Source organism: Pteropus vampyrus, unplaced genomic scaffold (assembly GCF_000151845.1).
Source record: "Pteropus vampyrus isolate Shadow unplaced genomic scaffold, Pvam_2.0 Scaffold65, whole genome shotgun sequence".
Classification (NCBI taxonomy): Eukaryota; Metazoa; Chordata; class Mammalia; order Chiroptera; family Pteropodidae; genus Pteropus; species Pteropus vampyrus.
In genome coordinates this window covers 4,771,156-4,792,308 of record NW_011888846.1, presented here as the reverse complement: position 1 = coordinate 4,792,308, position 21,153 = coordinate 4,771,156, and the positions used below count along the sequence as shown (strand labels likewise).

Here is a 21,153-nt window from a genome sequence, read left to right as displayed (position 1 = left end):
CGCACAGGCCTTTGGTGTGCCGGGGGTGCAGAGATTCCAGACCCCCGTTAGGCTGGCTCCGGCTTGAGGCCTTGTCCAGCATTCTGCAGACTGCTCTGCCGTCTCCGGCGCTGCAGCCCAGCCTCCCTCCCTCCTTCCTTCTCTCGAGGCCAGGCGTGTGGCGTGGACGGACGACTCTCCCAGCCTTTTCGGCCTTCCCGTAAAACGCTCTCAGCTTTCTCCAGGTCGGAGCTTGGGTGGTGCTGGGGCATTGCTGTCTCTCCGTGGCCCACACGGTTCGAGACCGGGTATCTGTCTGAGTTACAGAGGTGAGAGATCTGGGTCTTTGGAGTCACCCAGGCGTCCGGGGTACGGATGGGGGAAGGAGAGTCACTCGCAGGTGGTGGCACAGAGGGGCTTCCTCGGAGCATGGCCGTGCACTTGTCCTGCTGCTCACACTCCAGCTTCATTGCCTGGCACTTGTGGTCACCCTTCCTGCCCTCACCCCCAGCCGTCCACTACCGCCTCTCACGATCTCAGGAAGACAGCGCCGCTCACCCTTCTCTCCCCGTCCTCGAGGAGCACAGGGCAGCCCATGGGATTCTCACTGTGGGGTTGGAAATATTCGGGAGTGATGAGGGCAGGGCTGGAAACTCAGAATCACCTTTGGTGGCCCGGATAAGTTCCATCATGTGCCGGTCTCCCGCGAGGCTTTGTCCTCCCTCACCTCTTGCTCCTCCTTTGTGCTCTTCCTTATTGTTCCTTCGGGGCTGCCTGTCTGAGTCATTCAGCACGCGCGCCCTCGGAGGCCAGGCTCCTTTTCGTTCCCGTCCTGGTCTGTGCCTGGAGGAGGCCAGACAGACAGGAGAGGGAAGCCGTCGCTTCGCTGGGATTTTGAGCCCGGTGTGTGCCGAACGTCCGCTGCCTTCAGTCCCCGGAGCTGTAAACAAGGACATAAATTCCGGGCGTCTGCACTTCAGCACGCGGAGTTGGGTTGCTCTGGGGGCTCATCAGATCCCTGTCTGCTCACATCACGTACCTTGGACTTCTAGCACTTTCCAGAAAGCATATATCTTGCTTAAGTTCGTGTCCCAAAAAATAACAGCATCCTCCCCCTCTCATGTTCACTACCTGCCTCCAAACTATCCAAATCTTCGGATCTTTTAAGAAAAGAGAACATCCGGGAAATAAAGCACAGCGGCCGAACGAAAACCCCCCGGCTCTCTCCGTGAGTCAGAGGCGAGTGGCGAAGGGTACCTCTGCCCAGATATGCGACGCGGCCACTGGGACCCAAGGTCTCGGGACCTTTTGAAGTCGAGGACTCGCCACCATGCACGCAGGTGGGATATCAGCAGCGGGCAGTATGGCTCGTTTCTGAATTAGAAGTCCAGCTGCCACCCAGAGGGGACTCTCCCGCGCTGGCCGGCCGCCGGGCGGCGAGTTGGCTCGGCGTCGGCGCGCTTCCGTCCGCGTGAGTGCTGGGCGTTCTGGGCAGGCCAGGGAGGAGGGAAAGCGGTCTGGCTCTGTTTGCTAAGCCATGCACTCATTCGTTCACCCACCATTCATTCCGCTTCTGTGAGGTGAAGTGTCAGGCGTTTAGCCATGTGCCGGGGATCAGGAATGAGTGGGGCAGGGGCTGGGCCTGGAGGGTGCTCGCTGTCTCATGGGAGCCGACCTGGAACTAGGTAATTAGCCTGGCCACGGGGAAGGCCAGCCCGGCCCAGATGGGCCCGAGGGTTTGTCCAGGCTCGGGGAGCAGAGCTGGTTGCAGGGGAGACACAGGAGCCCCGGGAGGCGGCAACATTGGGGAAAGGCAAGAAGGACAGTTCTGTATAAGGTGGCCCAGGGGCGCCCAGCAAGCCTGCAGGCCCGAGGGGGGCTTGTTGGCTCTCGCGTTTGGGACGTTGCTGGTGACTTCCGAGAGAGCGGTCTCACTGCAGAGCTGAGGGGGCGGGAGGGGACCCCACACTGCAGGAGGTGGAGATATGGGTGAGCGCTCGGCCGTGGCGGGAGTGGACGGACGTCAGGAGAAGATGCAGGCTCAGATTTTGTTTTACGTTGAGAGAGAGGCAGGTCTCAAGGCCTTTGTACTAAAGCACTAATGACCGAAACAGCAGGAGACGGCATAAAGGCTCAGGGACATAATGCATGATGAAGTCACAGAAATGTGGAGCGTGCAAATGTGGGCCCAGGCGTTCCAAGAAGTTATTGAGGACCTTTTTATTTGACAGGTACTCATGTAGTGCTTAACTCTGTGCTAGGCGAAACCACACTCACGTGGACTCACATGGACACACACACACACACACACACCTCTCAGCTGCCGGCAACACCAAACTGCGAGCAGTGATTTGACCTCTGCCCTTTGCACTTTTTCTCCTAGCAGGACACAACTCCCCCAAACCCACATTCACCTAACTTACTCTTAGTCACTCCCTGGCTTTTTAGTTAATCTGACCTCTCTTCCAGGAAGTCTTCCTGGGTTTCTTCGATGTAGCCTTGTTCCCCAACGGTTCTTCCGATGCCACACTCAGCCTTATTGAGACACATCGATCTGTTTACCATAATTCCCATTTGACTTTTTATTTATTCAACGGATAGTCCTTGAGCTCTTCCGTGCTGGGGACTGACGTTAAAGAGACACGGCCCTCCTGCCACGCCATTTCTTTTCTAGGCTAGCCCCCGACTGGACCAGAAGCCACCGATGTCAGGGGCTGTGCTTCGTTCAGCGCTGTGCCCATGGCACCTAGTGCTTTGTCTGCACATAAAACTCATCCAACGACTTTTTGATAAGAGGGTGAACGAATGAGCCAATCAAAAGGGCAAGATTCAGTCTGACAAGCTGGAAGAGAGTTATCCTGTTTGGAAGTAGGCACAGAAAGACGTGGTCATCTTTCAGTCCTGACGATTTGAGAGATGGCGAAGGGGTTTGAAGTTCACTCAGGAACGGGTCACTTTTATCTTCTACTTCACCCCCCCGGCCCCCCCCCCCAGACTATCTATACTTGGTAAGTTTTGACCAGGAACTAGTCTCCTAGAAAGATCAAATGTAATTGGAACTTGGTTTAACTACGATTACTTTTAACTTTCAGAAATTGTCTATTCGGTTTATTTGCTTCTTTGGATTCGTAGGTCCTGTCTCTTTCTCCTTCTACCCCTAGAACTTTCGATGTGTTTTGTGTGCTCGTTCACATTATTCCTGTGGGTGGGAGGGAGAGGAGGGAGCGTGTACCTAGAGAAGGCTGTTCTTGTCAGTCTGAAGAAGAGGCCAGCCTTTGCTCCTTCCGCGTTCCTCCCCAACTCTGGAGTTATCACAAAGTTCTTTTTCGGGAGACAGGAAGATTGTAACATGAAACACGGGCAGTACCTAGCTCGATTTATTTTTTAATCCATTCACTCCCTTACTGATTCATTTATTCAACAGATGTTTATTGAGCACCAAGTAGGTATTCGAGGACTATTTTTGAAATAAACTTCAATTTTATGCAGAATAATGATAAACACTAACCACAGCAGAGATCTATTTTAGACGCTGTTTTTCAGGGCACATTAATTATTTGAAGTAATTGCATAATGGAATATCCTCATTCGCCGGTGCCCATCCCAAGCCCGGAGGCAGCCTTGGGCATGATTCCCTCCATGGTGACAGTCTTACTGTGTCCTTGGCAGAGCGCACGGGGTCGCTGGTCTGACCTTAGCCAGGACCAGCCATGGCAGAATTGGAGGCACAAGGAGGTGGCCCCACTTGCTCTGGTGCTCTGGCCACAGCAAGGTCTTGGAGTTTAGGAAGGACATGCCATAGGTCGGGGTGCAGAAGCGGGCAGGAAGGAGAAAGGCGACTGCTTACCTTGCTGTTCTCGGCGCTTCTGTTACTGTCCCCCACACCCCGGGACCCTGCCCCCTCCTGGCCTGCAGCCTTCCTCTCCCTAATCCAACACTGTTGGCGGTTCCCACTTCTAGGTCAAATTCAAGTTGCTCAGCTCTGTAGTAGGAGCCTTTCCATTGCCTGCAGGCTTCCAGGGGCTTCACTGGATCCCCATCATCTGTGTGTCACCCCAGCACCAGGGTGGGGCCTGGGCTAGAGTGGACACTTTGGGTGGAATAAATGGATGGAGAAAATCTGGCCTCCTTCTACACATACCCGTAGATCTCTCCCGATGCCCCAGAGTCCGCCGTGTTTCTCAGCCAGGGAAGTCCCCTCCATTCCACGTGACCTGCCCATCAGCAGTTCCCGGCCTCCGCACAAGCTGTCTGCTCACACTAAATGTCCTGCCTCAGCCTCTTTATCCATCTAAATTCTTTCTTTAGTGTGACAGTTAGGAATCGGGATCTGCAGGATGTTCTGGGCGTAAGCCCTCTGCTAGCTGTGTGACCTTGGCAGGTTAAAGTCCCCTTATCTGTAGAAATGGAGTAATGACCATTTCTGTCTCAGAATTGTTGTGGCGGTTAAATAAATTAATACCCATCACGTACATAGTGTGTACATAGTGTGTGCTCAGTCACTGCTGGTTGCTCTTTTCATCCTTCCGTGGTGAAACGGTTGCAGAAGAAGGACCCAACACCGTGCCCTCAGGTCTCTGCCAGCCAAGCAGGCCAGGGCTGCTCCGGTCCCTCCTCCCCCAGGCCTCCCCTGTCCATCCGAGTCCATGCAGATGCTCTTTCTATGCGTGGATGTGCCTGCATAGCTGCGGGATATAATTTAGCATTGGGTTATTTGTGGTGAAGCCTGATGCGGGATATAATTTAGCATAGCTGCGGGATATAATTTAGCATTGGGTTATTTGTGGTGATGCACTGGATTCCAACTAACCGGTCGGTACCCTCCACTAACCATAATGTTTTAGTTGTTCCTTGTTTTAAGAGATAGAGGCACATGATTGCAAGACAAATTCAAAAGGGGGATCTCGTAGAGACGAGACCCGCCCATCGAGATATGGATTCCTCTGAATCCTTCCTACCTTCCATGGTCACCATCATGAAGCGAGGAGCAGATAGAAGGATGAGAACCTTAAAGTGCTTTAGGATGAGCCCAGAGGTCCCAGAGCAGCACAGGCCAGGCAGCAACACAGCCCAGCCTCACCTCACACATGAGGCTCTGAGGCCCAGAGAGGGGAAGGTCCTTGTCAGCTGTCACACAGGGACAGCTCGGCAATGCATCCTGAGTCTCTCAGTTCCCAATTTGGGACCTTCCATGTTGCCTTTGGTGAATTTAAATCTCTTACTTGAAAGCAGAAGAAAACACTTTAGAAAAAATTTTAATTTGGAAAGGAAAAAATTATATATGACGTTAGTCCTCATCTAACCTGAAATGTCCATTAATTAGATCATTAATTTTCCTTCTTCTTTCTCTGTCTCACTCGGAGGTCAGATTTAAGTATCCTCCGTGAACACTGGGCTCTGAAGACTGACCTGGGTTCGGTCTGAGGGCACATGCCCTGTATTCTCTGGTTTCTTCTCAGAATTTCAAACTGGTGGAAAGAGGGACCCTGAGCCTTTAGGTTCAGTTTGGCATGATATTTGGGTTTGTGTGGTCCCTGGGGTATGACTTGCTTCCTAGAAAGTCATCAGAGTCTCCCCAGGTTATTTATCACCACACGGTAGAGGCAAAAATGTCCTGATATTATTAAGTCAATGGGCAGCACATATTCTTCGGACGCACAGAAGACACACTGGGTGGATACTAGCGCAATGAAAGCAATGCGATGTCTCACTTTAAGAAAACTTGACGTGCAAACATCTGACCTGAGCCGATGGATAAGTTGGGAGGTGAGTTTCATCAAGAGCATCTTCTCCAAGCTTCCTTTAAGTAAACTGCAGTGCCTCCGAGTCACGGAGTATACGTTAAACACCATGTAAACACTTCTTAGGGCAGCATTGACTCTGTAAACCATACGTGGTAAAAGACGTGCCAAAGCAAATTTCCGAGAGGGAGCGCAAAACTTATTTGGTAGAGGAAAGGAAAAAACAGGAAATCGATGTTGGTGCTGCTTAGCTGGAGCTCTAAAAAGGAGTTCTCAGAGGGACTTTGCTAGAGATGGGGTCAGGTCGCAGAAGGGGGCTGCGGTGTCCTGCTGTGGGTGACGTGGTGACTCTGGACCTCTCCCAGGACCAGCCTGTGCTGGGTGCTGAGGCGTCTTCTCAGGATTAAGAGATTCAGAAGCCCCCAGGCTCTCTGAGGCGTGGGGCTCCATGCCATTCTCTCAGCTTCTACACAACCTGCCTTCTACATTTGGGGGTTTATATCCCCCAATTCCTTCCTTCCTTCCTTCCTCCCTCCCTCCCTTCCTTGACTAAACTAAGAAACATTTTAGTACTACTTAAACTTCAGTTATTTATTTATTTCCTTGTGGAGGAAAATAAAGTCGCTGAGGTGATGGACAATGCTGGCACACAGTATGACTCGAGGAGAAATTGCCCAGGACTTGGGGGGTGGTGTCAGCAGTCCTGATGACCGCTCTTCATTCTTCTGGATCTGTAGTAGGAGGACATGAAAAGCCAGCATATTTCTAGAGGGGGCGCTGTGGTCAGTAACCGCCCTCACTGCGGGGAGCAAGGGGTGTAGAAAATGGGAGGGGGTTGCTTTTTATTAGATGAGGGCTTTTTCTTTGTTAAGGGAGTGGAATTTTCACAGGGTCATTGTCAGTGCTCTTGGCAGCTCTGCTAACTGCCTCTCCTGGATTTAATTCATTAGTGAGTCACCATTCCTGCCATGAGCAAGACATCGGCCTTGGTACAGTGGGAGTGTGTGGAAGTTTAAGGCAGGATTACCTGTTCTTGATGAGTTTTTAATACAGTTGAGGCGATAATACCTGTATATGTTAAAATGATATAGTATTAGCAGTGAATAATGATACCGAGCGCTGTTGTTATCTCCATGTTGCAGATGACGAAAATAAGATACAGAGTTGCTCAGTGTTGCTCAGGACTGCAGAGTTGTTAAGTTTGGTCCATCCAGTGGCTCTCACTCCACAGTCTGCTCCATAAGCTAGTCTTAACCACCTATGTGATTCTCAGTTCGCTGCTGGGCTGGCTCCACTTGGCCATTGGTGGGTCTGGATCAAGGCCTTGGAGAGTCTGGAAACGAGGCAGGGTTGTCTTGGGAGATCATCCCCACTCTTTGGGGGGCATCGTCTGTTCCCTGGGAGGCACACTAGAACTTTGGGTTGGCGATCCAAGTAGTTTTTTTTCTGACCCCTGTGGATTACTTTTTCAGCAAGAAAATAGCTAACCTCTCAGGCAGTGGGTGACAGACACCTAAAGCCGTGTTGCTTTTCATTGCAGTGATCAAAGAAGCTTCCTTAGAGGCGAGGCTCCTGCTGCTCCAGACCTTTGCAGGTTGATGACGGTGCAGGGCCAGTGTCCTCACAGTTCTGGGCTTCAGAGTAGCCCATGCCCTTTGCTTTCTAGACTTTTCCAAGCAGTGCAGAATTCTTTTAAACCTCCAGGCCATAGAGAAATGGAAATGGTCAAAGTACTATTTACCAGCTAATTTAGTTTTGCCCTTACATTATCATTAATTATTCCAGTTTTCTAACATCATGACAACTTTTTAACACAAATCAGAGGTCACCAGCTGTCATGCCTTATCTTTCTCCACTTAAAGCCTTTCGATGGCTCCTGATTTGTCATCCAGAGTGTACAGTCAAAGCTGGTTAACTCTTATTTCGTGTCCTTTGTGATCTATTCCAACTGACATATCTGATTTTAACTTCCAATGCTCTATATGCAGTGTATAATTCTTAATTAGTCCATTCAGCATATATTTATTGAGTGTCTACTTTGTGCTAGACTCCATTGTAGGCACTGGAGACATAACAGCAAAGAAGATAAAAATAGCTGTAGTTAATAACAGCTTACATTTTTTGAGTCTTTGCTATAATCAAGCTTTACTTGTATTTGATCTCAAATGAAGTCATTATCACTATTATTAGTTCCGTTTTACAGATGACAAAACAGATTCAGAGAGATTGTCTATCGCAGAATATTTGTTAAATAGAAACATCAGGAAATTCCTTTCGCTGTGAATCTGCACTAATGAAAACGAGCACACATATGTTATTTTATGTAGTTCGGATCGGAATATATATATTGTTTCAGAACTTACGCTGAATGTTTTTCTAATAAATCAGCTGCACATATTTTCCTATGTCCATAAATATTCTTCTAAAATGTGGTTTTCATTTTTTTATCTTATTAAACATTTTTATTTTATTAATTTATTCTTTCAGTTTGATTGATATCTAATCGAGACACGACACCGCATAAGGTGTATTGCATGATGGCTTGACTTAGATATATTACAAAATGGTTACCACAATAAGTTTAGTTAACATCCATGATCTCATATGGATTTTAAAAAAATGGGAAAAGAAAAACATGAAGACTGTTAGGATTTACTCTCTTATCAACCTTCAGATATACCACACACTAGTGTTAACTATAGTCAAGTCCTATGTTAAGTTTTTATCTTTGGACCCCACCCCCACCCCACCCCGCTCCCCCACCGCCCAAAATGTGATTTCTAAAGGTAGAGTGGTATTCTCGTGTTTGGATGGACTACGCGTTTTTTTCCCATTATAAATAACGCCGTCGTGAACATCTTTGTCTACCCTGTGGGCGATCACACGTCTTAGATCGTTTCCTTATGTTGATTCCCAGAAGTGAAGTTACAGGGTCAGAGGACGTGAATGTCCTTGCCGGATGGCTCCCCGGGGTGGGTTACCGATCCTCTCTCCCCCACAGCGCGTGAGTGTGCCTGTTTCACCAAAAGTCACCCAATTGACAGCCTATTACTGTTTTTCATCTTTGCTAACATGCGAGACAAGAATGTTTTCTTGTCTTAGTGTGCATTTCTTTGAGATTGAACACTTAAAAGTCTTATTTCTTCTCTTATGAGTTTCCCCATTCATGTCTTTACCCACCCTGGCCTCCATTTTTCTATTGCTGTTCCCCTAATATTACCATGTAGGCGATATGTAAGCAGAGAAGTGACGCAAATGCTTTCTAGGCAGACATGTCTACGGCGTGTGTTTGCATCTGTGTGTGAGCGTGTGCGGGCGCATCTGCCGTAAGTGGATGAGGGTGGGAGTGGAGAGGACTTAGCTGTGGATGTGAAGTATATTTAAGTCACTAGATGAGCCTCTGTTCCCCATCCCAACCCTGCCGCTGACAGAGGCCCACACTTGAAGACACAGATCTTGATCTTCTCTGACTTAGAGTCCTTCAGCTCAGTGTGGTCCGAAGGCCAGCAGCAGTGGCTTCATTTGGAAGCCTGCTAGGAATACTGAATTCCAGGGGCTTCCTGAGCCCTGCCGAGTCCGAATCTGTGTTTGTACAGACCCTGGGTTGCTCAGATGTGCGGTGAAACCCGGCCGCTCTGGTCCAGCCCTGCTGCCTTCAGGAGGCCCGCGTGAGCTCTCAGCCTGGTGCGTCCACGCAGGCACTTTTGATCGAAGGCAGACAGTGGTCCTGCTTTTGATTTAGCCCCACCCTCCCCGCCCAATGGGTAACAGTAATAACTCTGAGAGTGGCTAACACGGGTAGACGCTTTGTGTCCGGAACCTTGCTGTATGTTGCCTGTGGTTGTCGTGGGCGCCTCTTCTGAGGTCGTACACACCTTTGCATTCTCACTCCCTGCCTCGCCGTTCTGAGTTCCCCTGCGCTCTCGGGCAGTCACGAAGCAAGGCCAGCCTAATCCCTGCAAATGTGCCTCCTGGACTCTCAGCCTAGGCGTGGGTGGCCTGCGGAAAGCCAGGGCCTCCCCTCACCCTGATTTTTGTCATCTTTGTGCATGATGAGAGCACGATGAAGATGAGAAGTGGACTGTGAGGAGAGGTTGAAAAATGTGCTGAAGATGCTTGTGAAACTTTCCCAGGAGCTTTGCCTGCTCAGTGCTCTAATTTGTAAAAGCTTGGGCTGCAGATGAAAGGCTGGGCCTGATCCTGTCTTGAAGGAAAGTGATCTAGAAGAGCTGAAAAACACCTCCCGGCCTTCGCTTTTCACTCTGTCCCTCTTCCTGCTGACAGCCCCGCGTGCTGCCAGGCTGCACAGCCTTGATGGATGGCCTGTCTGCTCCTTGTCCTCGGCCCGTTCATTCCCCTTACACTGTCCGGGGTGGGGAGCCGGGTGAGTAGTTGTGCAGAAGGCAGTGGAGAGCCCTGTGTGTGTGTGTGTGTGTGTGTGTGTGTGTGTGTGTGTGTGTCGGGGCGGGGTGGGGGAGTGGCACAGGCACAACATCCCAAGAGGGGACCAGGCCTGTAGCAGGTGGATGTATGGTCATGACCTAACCTGGCCCTGGTTCTAGGTCATTTTCCTCCTAAAAACAAGCTTGTGCCACACGGTGTGTTTTTTCGGTTACCAGCGCTGATGCCGCTGGTCAAGCCTCACCTTCCCGGCAGCTGAGGGGCCTTCTTGGAAAAGCAGAACTCTCACTCCCGACTTCCATCCTCCCAAAGCTGCAGAGAACTCCCCCGTGGGGAAGCCACAGCCGTGTCTGTGCCAAGAGCGGCGTTGCCGCCTGGGCCGTATCTGTGTCTTCAGCCACCTCGACCTGTTGTTAAACGGTCTCCTCTGTGGACTCCACCACGGGGAGGTGATCCCTCGAGGATGGGGCTTTGCCCAAGAAGAGCTCTCAGGAAGTTTTCCCACACGTGCTGTTATCCAGGTGTGCAGGACCAGAAGGAAGCAGCTTATGATAAGAAGGCCGGGGAACAGCACATCTTACGTCATGGGCAAGTCTGAGCGCCTGTAGCTGCACAGCGAAGAGAATGCTTGGTCCTCTTTCCATCCATCATCCCTGTAGGTCAGATGCAATTGCAGGGTTATTGCTCTGCAATAAAAAAAACAAAAACAAAAACAAACAAACAAACAAACAAACAAACAAAAAACTGGTGAGAAATGTTCCTGCTGGGAGTCAAGACTCCCGTGACGCACTTTGATTTCCGGAGCAGAGTGGGTGCAGTGCAGGAGCTAGAACCTGTTTCTTTTTGGATCGCGTGGAGAGTTCACAGGTATCTAAGACAAGCTCTCGTCACCAGGAAATGCTCAGCTTGCTTGGCCGAACGAGGAAAATTGCAGTAGTATCGTGAGGCTCAGCAAGCTGCAGAGACCACTCACTGATTAGGGCAGTCGAGGAAGGCTTCAAGGACATGGTGAAACTTCAGCTCGCTTTTGAAGGACATCCCCGTAGATGGGAGGTCTTTGAGCCAAGGGGAGCGATACGATATTTATGGGGCTGGACCCGCAGTTGTGCTGGTGTCAGAAAAGTGACGTGTTGACTAGGGAGCAGATTTTGACTGGGAAGGAAGGTATCATGAGGGAGAATGAAGTCCTACTGCGTCATGCTCAGCCCTGGGCCTGCATAGCCTTGTAGGGGCATTGTGTTGGCTTTTCCAGTTGTTTCAACACTCTGAAATGAGTTCGCATAATGTTCCCGAAACACACATACTCCTCTGCTTTGAGGAAGAAAAGGCACAAGATGCTCTTTTCCCCTTTGTTACTACCAAGACTAAGAATGCCAAGGACAGGTTGACTCCTGACAGTTCTCAGAAGAGTCTTTGTTTTCTCACTGTGTGTTGACTTATATAACTGCTGGGATGGATGATGGTTTTCTCCTCGTTATAATGCCAAGAGCATTGCCGAAGCATAGTTCCCTCTCTCTGGTCTTGTGGTCAGGGCAGTCCCTTCTGTCAAAACCAACTGACAGAAGATTCCAGTAGGGAAGAGGGAAGCTATCTGCTGGGGAAGGCGGTGAGCAATCAGAGCAGTTGAGGGGTGGGAGCCTGTCCTCTCTGGACCACCTGACTTCCCTTCCATTACGTTTGCTCCTCATACGGAGCCCTCCGTGGCTGGTTGCATACCTAGTGGAGAAACCAAGAGAAAAACAAATGGAGATGGAAGCCGCTGAGCTGGAAGCGAGTTTTCAGTTGAGGGCTGTGCACTTTCCCCAACCTTCAGTTACGGTCCTGGCTTTGGGATAAGAAGCTCCCCTTTTGCCTTGGGATGCTTTAGAATTGATTGCTGAGCATTACGTGTCACAGGAGACCCTGTAGGGCCACCCAGAAATTTTACCAAATATTCAGCAAGGCAGCCTGTCAGTTCAGGTCCTGGCCATCAGGGAAATAGTAAGCATCGTTCTAGTCCGTCTGTTCGCTCCAAGCTATCCCCAGGTGTGGACGTTAGCCTGTATATTTTTGGAGAGTCAGATCCCATTCACCTTCAAGAAGCGATCCGAAAATTTGATGATGCCAAGCTCACGGCCCTTTTCTGTCCTTGCTCCCAAGCAGCAGCTAACAACTTCGGTTTCAGGATTTGAAACGTCTTGGTGCGATGAGAAGAACACGGCATTTTGGTTGAGCAGATCTTGTTTCGGTCCCTGTCTCTGGCCCTTCCTAGCTGTAAGACCGTGGACCACCCACTTAACTTCCGGGATCCTCCCTGTCTTTCGTTCTGTAAGGGAGGATAATAAAATCCAGCTCATACATTTGTGACACTTGGCCAGTGTCTGGAGCACAGCAGACATGTCATAAAAGGTAGATTCAGTCTCCTTTCTTCTTTGCATAAGCGCAGACCTCCTGAGTGCAAAGAAAAAGCCCAAGGAATGGGAGGGAGCAGGATTCCTCCTCTCCAGGGGCCACATTTAAGTATTTCCCCGTTAAACAGTTTGTAACATTCTAGTTGTGATCTTCTCTATTTTCAGAATTTTTTTTTTTGTAATCAGGGAGACTGTATCCCAGTTTGAGAGAGACCTTTTCCCCTTGAGGGAAATTAACTCTATTAATTTCAAATGCTGGCAATTGATAATAGTAGAGACTGTGTGCAAATGATTTTTTTCCTAAAGACTCACATGAATATGTAGCTCTGTGAAGCTGCCGAGGGTCTCTAAACATACTTGCCACCGTGGAGTTGAGCGCAGGAATAAAATGAACAAGATACGCTCCCTCAGTTTACCTCCCTTCCTCTCCAAACTTAGATTAAATGCAAGGTAAGGTGTTGGAGCAATTTTCAATCTAGTAAACATCGATACATAATGGAAGCCAGTTCCAAACGAGCTAAAAGGACGATGCTTAAAGGTTTAAGATGACATGGTCCAAATGTTTGGCTTCAGTTCTACCACCATTTTTCAAGTTACATCATTCGATCTGACTTTTTCTAATCCATGGGCTATCATAGTTCAGTTTAGTGTTGAGTGATTTCATAAATCATATTGATGATCTGGTCCCTCTGTTCCTCCCAAGAATGTGGCTTTGATGAATAAACAACAGTTATAACGCGTTTGCTTCTATCACATGTACATCCAAAGTTATAAAACCTCGACGTTGCACAAGCTCAGAGTTTGAGCACGTAGAATGTGTTGGCTTAGACGGAGCTGGTTTTGTCAGCTTCACTCTGCTAGACTGAGAAGGAAGAGGAATCTCCTCGATGTGGGGATTTGGTACTTTTTCTTTCAAGACAGGGTCCACCTTGCTCCTGTTTGACAGAGTTAAGGGAACAGGGCTGGGGTTCCCTCCTGAGAGCGTGTGGGTGAGCTGTGCGGGCTGCTCTGTGTCCCAGCGTGTGGTTCAGGGGTGCAGAAAAACAGATCTGCACCCCTGAACCTGTACCCCCGAAGGGGGTTTTATGTCACAGGCACGGTTAGTCACTGCCGGGCGCTCAGCACAGATTCCTTAAGGCCCAAAACCCAGAGTGGAGGCAGAATTTACCTTTCCCTACTTAAAATAAAAGACCTTATTATTTTTTAATAGCAGTTTTAAGTGTACAATAAAATTGACAGGGAAATACAGGGGTTTCCCATGTGCTCTCTGCCCCGTCACCCCCAAAGCCTCCCCTATAATCGACATTACTCGCCTGAGTGGCACTTTTTTTTTTTTTTTAAATCAAGAATGAAAATACCCTGACACATCATAACCATCAAAAGTTCATAGTTTACTTGAGGGTCCACCCTTGCTGTTGTACATCCTGCGGGTTTGGACAGAAGCACAATGACGTATCTATCATTATAATATCGTACGGATTATTTTCCCTGCCTTAAGGGTCCTCTGTGCTCTGTCTATGCATTGCTCTCCCACCACCCCTGGCAACCACTGATCTTTTCATTGTCTTTTATACGTTCGCCTTTTCCGGAATGTCATATAGTTGGAATTGCACAGTATGTGGCCTTTTCAGATCGGCTTCTTTCTCTTAGTGATATGCATTTATGTTTTCTCCATGATATGCATTTATGTCTTTTCATGGCTTGATTGCTCATTTAGTTTGAGCACTGAATAATATTTCATTATCTGGATGGACCACTGTTTATATATCCATTCACCTAATGAAAGGCATGTGGGTTGCTTCCAAGTTTTGACAACTATGAATAAAGCTGCTGTAACTATGTGTACGCAGGTTTCTGCATAGAGAGTGTTTTTAACTCTTTTGGATAAATGCCAAAGAGTGAGATTACTGGACCACATGGTAAGAATGTGTTTAGTTTTTAAGAAATTTCCAAACTGTCTTCCAAAGTGGCTGCACCACTTTGCATTCCCACCAGCCGTGAATGAGATTCCTGTTGCTCCACATCCTCGCCAGCATTCGGTGGTGTCACCGGTGTTCTGGATTTTGGCCATTCTAATAGGTGTGCAGTGGTGTCTCGTCGTTTTGGTTTGCCTTTTTCTGATGATATAGGATATGGAGCATCTTTTCATATGCCTGTTTGCTACCTGTATATCTTTTTTGGTTGAATATCTGTTATAGTCTTTGGCCCATTTTTAAATTGGGTTGTTTGTTTTCTTATTGTTAAGTTTTAAGAGTTCTTGGTATATTTTGGATAACAGTCCTTTATCAGATGTTTTTTTGCAAGTATTTTCTCTCAGTCTGTGGCTTGTTTTCTAGTTCTCTTGATACTGTCTTTAGCAGAGCATTAGTTTTTAATTTTAATGAAGTCCAGCTTATAAATTATATCATTTATATAAATCTTGTCTTGGTGTGTCTAAAAAAGGGATCACCATACCCAAGGTCATTTAGGTTTTCTCCTGTGTAGTTAGTTTTGCATTTTATATTTAGATCAGTGATCTATTTTGAGTTAATGTCAGTAAAGGACATAAGATCGGTGTCTGGATTTATTTTTTTTTGCACGTGGATGTCCAGCTGCTCCAGCACAGTTTGCTGGAGAGACTGTCTTTGCTTCATTGTGTTGCTTTTGCTCCTGGTCAGCGGTCAGTTGACTGTGTTTGTGGGGGTCTATTTCCGGGCTTTCTATTCTAGTCCATTGATCTATTTGTCTGTTCTTTCACCGATACCACGCTGTGTTGATTACTGTGGCTTTAGAGTAAGTCTTAAAATCACATTTACATCTTTTAGGTTATAAAAAGTCAGGTCACCAGCAAAGCAGCCACATGCTCTTTAATAGTCAGAGGGAGAAGGAGACACTTGGCAGCTTGCATCTGCTTTGCCTTTTAGTCTTTATAGTGGTGGCGCTGGGTCAGACTGGCTCACCAGAGCCAGTGATGTGCGTCTCTTCCAAACCCCGTGTTCAGTGCCATCATATTGGTAACTCAAAATTGGCCATTGGAGGAATATTTATACCACAGAAATTGGCAAATGCTACAAATCAGGACTTGTTTGCCTGTTTTCCCCCTTCAGTAGTTAAGCATTTACCAGCATAACGCTGTTTTTTATCTAATTTGTTTTTCTTTTTGATATCTCGTTATCAAATGCCTTCTCAGCATCATAGTTCGTGTTTGCTGGTCATTTTTGTAGCTAGGCACTGTGCTCACATCTTTCCCACGTGTTCCTTAATTCTCACAGCAACCTCACGAGGTAGGTTTGTGATCTCAGCTTATGGCTGATGGATGCTGAAGAGCAGACTAGTGACAGATTTCATTTTACAGGTGCAATTTGCAAATGAGTAGACTGAGGCTCAGCAAGATGATATAATTTTTCCAAGGTCACATAGCATGTAAGTGGTAGACTAGGGACTGAAACTCTTGCCTGACTCGTGTTTGTCACCGCCATGCACCATGATCTTTCCCACCATAGAGAACTTTTCTGGGCTCCAAGTCATGACACCGGGGTTCCCTGTGCACCCAGCCTGACACCAGAACTCTCAGAGCCACGGTATCTTTATCTATATAAAGAGGTTGGTAATGATAATCTTGCCTCACTCACAAGATAGCTTTGCTGGTTACATGATAGTTTCTATAAGATTGCTTTGGAAAGCTCAAGTATGATATAAATGGGAGATATTGTTACATGCTAAAAAGTGAAGAAAAAAATATTTATAAAAAGAGCACCATATCCCAGTGTAGAAGAATCAGTGAAGTAGGTATTTTCTATAAACTCAGGTTCTAAGGAATCTTACAGTGAATGTTTCTGGATGAACTGGAAAAACCTTTAATCTGGGATTGAATAAATTTTTCTCTTGGAATTATTTGGTTTTAGGGCTTCGTAACTTTCCCAGACAGTCTAATCAAGGTGGCCCTAGTTTCACAGGTAGATTTGGATGGTAAGTGTGTTCTAGGAATCAAATTATTAAGAGAATGGATCAGCATTGGAAAGTTGACATTTAGTAACCGTAGGGAGAATATCTGCTACATTTTGTCCATGTTTTAATAAAGAGGTTCTTCTTTCACTCCCATAAGCTACTTATACTTTCAACAGTCAGTGTATTTCATCATATTTATTTATTAAGCTTTATCTTCTGCACTGTACCGAACTCTCCACGATGTCAAACAAGCATTGGATCCCTATGGAAATCGCCAGCCCCAATGACTGAGGTTGGCAGCTTGCATTGCATTTCTTTATAAATATGTACCGCACAAGTGCATGGTTCCTTTTTTGGTATTCATGTATTTCTTGGGCCACACTTGTCCATCTGCAAGCTTTGGAAACTTTCTTATGTGTCTTAATCGCAGTTAGATCTAGTGTGCAGGCAAGGCCGATGACCTTGGCATGTTTCCTGCGACAGTTACTCTGCATGCTCTCAGGATATCAGAGGCATTTGACAGCAATACAAAAACCTCTACATATTTCATAACTTATATAGCCCAAGCCCCTTACTGTGTTATATAAGACATACCTTGACCTCTTTCACCCCAGGTACCTTCATTCCTGCCGTCCTCACTGTGCGATGATCTTCCGTAATTCTTTTGCCTGGCCAGCTCTTACCTACTCTTCAAGGGTAGATTTGGGTCTCATCCCTTCAGGAAATCCTCTCTGATCTGTGGGTTGAGATTTGGCTCTGTTTTCACTCACCTCTGTATCCCTTGATCTGAGTTCTGATTTTATTCCGAAGTCATCTCCTGTGTTTTTCGCTTCCCCAAGAGACTTTCCAAGGGCAGAAACTGCCTTTTTTCCCCCAAAGCTGGTGGAGTGTTGGTGTCTGTCTTGAATGGGGTGTTCAGTAAACGTTTGATGGACTGAGATGGCTAATTCCAAGTGGAATCCTTTTTTTCCGGGAGGAGCATAACAGTGAGATGAAATGTGAACTTTTTATGGTTTAGTAGAGTGACAGCCCTCCAAGTAACCAAGCGTGATACTCTTGCCACCACCTAGGGGTGGAGCTTGGAGCTCCCAGATTGTAGATTCAGTGTTGGGGCTAAACCTGTTTTTGTCTGAATACAGACTGCAATTCCAGCCTCACTGCAGTCTGGTTTATTCACTCTTAAGGGAGAATAGAATCCAATAATTCTCCATTCACGCCCTCCAGAGTAGGGGAATGCAGCTATGTATTCGAAGAGATTTCTGGGAGGAGATGGTGGGTTCATGACCAAAGATGGAAACATTGAAGGCCTCCAAACTGCCTTCAGCGTTCCTCATGTTACATATGACCTGACTACTCCTTCCTCCTGCCAGCTTATTGATGATCTAATTATCTACAGGTGTTCCTCCTTTTGTTTATTCAGCGGGACTTGACAGTCTCATGCGTGCGATGAGCAAGGTGGTAGGGTAGAGAGTGGTGAGGATCTTCACCCACCTGGCCAGGTTCCATCTACTCTGTCCTGTGGCAGGCATCATTGGCTATAGGACAGTCTTTCTTCTAACTGACTGGACTAAGTTTTCAGGCTAAGGCCATGGGGCAATGCCATTTTGCCTACTCTGGGGAGCAACAGGTCTTTGTGGATAGGGTGTCCTTGACCTTAGAGAGACACTAGAGGGAATAGCGGGCTGGGAATGATGTCTGGGATGTACAGTCTTCTCCGATGGGACTCCCTGATTCATCAGCTCCTTGTTTTCCCCATGAAAATCACCATTTCGGTATTCATTAGGGAAAATGACCTTTTGAGGGCGTAAGAGAGTACCGTCTTTTGTAAAAACTATGACTACCCTCATGGCTTTGAGGAAAAGAAAAGGGACTAGGATCAGAGAGACAAGGCATGGACCGAAAGTCAGCATGAGGAACATCTGTGACAAAGCTCGAGAGGATGGTTGTCCCTTACGTTAGACATCCCTTTTACAACTTCCGGTATGGTTATTTGAGAGTAACGAAATGAGCTAAATTGGATGAAATTTCAAATCAGATTCCATTTAGGGATAGATGTTGCTGGAGGGCCTGATGTGGGGGTACTGAACAGGCACCTTAGGGTGGGGGGAATCTGTGTGACTTAATTTTTTCCCATTAAAAACCTACATTCTTGCTATTCACACGGGTTTTCTTCTCCCTCTCTCCATCCCCCTTTGTATCTGGCATTTCTCCCCTCGATCCTCCCTTCTTTCCCAGGTGTGTTTGATAACTGCTCCCACACTGTCAGTGACAAGGGCTGGGCCCTGGGCATCCGCTCAGGGAAGGACACGGGCAGGCGAGATGCTCGCTTCTTCTTCTCCCTTCGCACCGACCGTGTGAAGAAAGCCACCGTCGTGACTGGCCACGGGCGCTACCAGCCAGGCACGTGGACGCACGTGGCGGCCACTTACGATGGACGGCGTATGGCCCTGTATGTGGATGGCACTCAGGTGGCCAGTAGTCCAGAGCAGTCCGGTCCCCTGCACAGCCCCTTCATGTCGTCTTGCCGCTCTGTGCTCCTGGGGGGGGATAGCTCTGAGCACGGGCACCATTTCCGCGGACACCTGGGCACACTGGTCTTCTGGTCTACGGCCCTCTCACAAAGCCACCTCCAGCACAGTCCTCAGCATCCGAGTGGGGTGGAGGAGCTGACCACTCTGGTCCTGACGGCCAGTTTCGAGCCCCTGGAAGAACAGTGGGCCCCCTTTAGAGAGGAGAAGTACCCGCGACTTGAGGTTCTCCAGGGCTTTGAGCTGGAGCCTGAGATCCTGTCACCTTTGCAGCCCCCACTCTGTGGGCGGACGGCTTGTGACAACGTAGAACTCATCTCCCAGTACAACGGGCACTGGCCCCTTCGCGGGGAGAAGGTGATACGCTACCAGGTGGTGAACATCTGTGACGACGAGGGCCTGAACCCCACGGTGAGTGAGCAGCAGATCCGCCGGCAGCACGAGGCTCTGAACGAGGCCTTCGGCCGCTACAACATCACCTGGCAGCTGAGCGTCCAGCGGGTCCACAACTCCACGCTGCGCCTCCGGGTCGTGCTTGTCGGCTGCGAGCCCGGCAAGATCGGCAATGACCACTGCGACCCTGAGTGCGAGCACCCGCTCACAGGCTACGACGGGGGCGACTGCCGCCTGCACGGCCGGTGTCACTCCTGGAGCCGCAGAGATGGGCTCTGCCACGTGGAGTGCAACAACATGCTGAACGACTTCGACGATGGGGACTGCTGTGACCCCGAGGTGGCTGACGTGCACAAGACCTGCTTCGACCCCGACTCACCCAGGAGGTAAGGGACGGGGGCTTGGGGTGTCCTGCTCTAGGGTGCATTTCTAGCATCATTTTCTCCTTTTGGCTTCTGGAGACAAAAGGGGGTTCACATCGCCCCCGGATAAAACATTCACCCTCTAGACATGATTGTGCTTTCCCGAAGCACTAGGTGTTGTGTTAAGTAATGAGGGACAGAGAGTTGACGAGGACAAGGGACAGCCCTCACAGTACTCGCTCTCTGTGGAGCAGACAGCTATGTGTGTGGTGTGAGGTGCACCTGAACCGCAGGGATGGGCTCTGAAGACAAATGCACCAGGCGCTTGAGACACCTGAGCAGCTGAGCCTGTGAGAGGAAGCGGGGGATGGTCACAGAGAGCAAACAGGTGCCCGTAGACAGAGACCACTCTGCCCAGTCATCTGCGAGCGCCCTGCCCGCAGTCTTAGGTCCCCACGGAGTAACAGATCTGTGTGGGGGCCTCTTATGTGCTTGGTCTGCGTTCAGCAGCTTCCTGAACACAAAACATCCTACGTCTGACCACAAATCTCCTTTAGGTGACGAGCCTTTCCATGTTGCTCACTGAATTCCGTTCTCCACATAGCACCTAGAAAGATCCTTTGTAAAAGGCAAATCAGATCCTGTCATTCCTCCTCTTAAATTTTTTCCCCACTGTACCTAGAGTAAAAGGCAGACTCTCTGCCTGGCTCCCAGGCTCTGCTGCTGCCAGACCCCTGCCTGTCTCTCCAGCTTCCTCCCCGAGTACCGTGCCCGCGATGCGCAGCCTCCCAGGCTCTCTTCCGTTCTACGGAATAATCAAGCTTGATTTTTGCATTCGCTGTTTCATCTTGCAATCCTCTTTCCCTTCCTCTTCAGTTGATGGGTTTTCTCTTGTCATTCCAATATCTACTGAACCGACACCTCCTGAAGAGGCCTTTCCTGACCCCCCAATTTAAATCACCCAATCAACCACTCTTCTGTCAACTAATTTCAGTTCTCTGTATAACACTTATCACCTCTGAGGTTTTCCTGTGCTTTCCTTTGTCCTTCCCCTGCCTGGAATGTCAGCTTCGTGAAGTCAGGGCTCTTGTTGATGATGACATTGCCAGTGCCTAGAAAGGCAGCTGGCGCTTCGTTGTTTACCTCACGTTTATTTTAACGAACGAACGAATCCGATGTGTTTTCCGACGTGAGACGGAAATCAACAAGAGAATTTCCGTCTGACGGTCCACTCGAGGTCTGGGGAATTTGGGAGGGAGGTAGGAGAGGAGAGATGTGGGAGGTAAACCTGTTAATTCGTATGTGTGGGCACGGCTTCTCTGTTACGGACCTGGTACCTTTGTACAAATTATAATAAGGCTCGCACCTGAGCTAGGGTGTCGTGTTGGTGGGAGGTGGGAGGACTGGATCTCACCTCCCACTCGATACCTAC

The 21,153-nt window shown here is 48.5% G+C and overlaps 1 protein-coding gene across 1 annotated transcript in view; it reads left to right on the top strand.

The window, feature by feature from the left end:
• The window catches only part of PAPPA2 (pappalysin 2), a 226,659-nt gene that overhangs the window by 6,785 nt on the left and 198,721 nt on the right, over positions 1–21,153 (top strand). Inside the window, exon 2 of the mRNA XM_011361283.2 lies at positions 18,674–19,745. Coding sequence (XP_011359585.1) covers positions 18,674–19,745 — 1,072 coding nt within the window. The remainder of the gene's footprint in view (positions 1–18,673; positions 19,746–21,153) is intronic.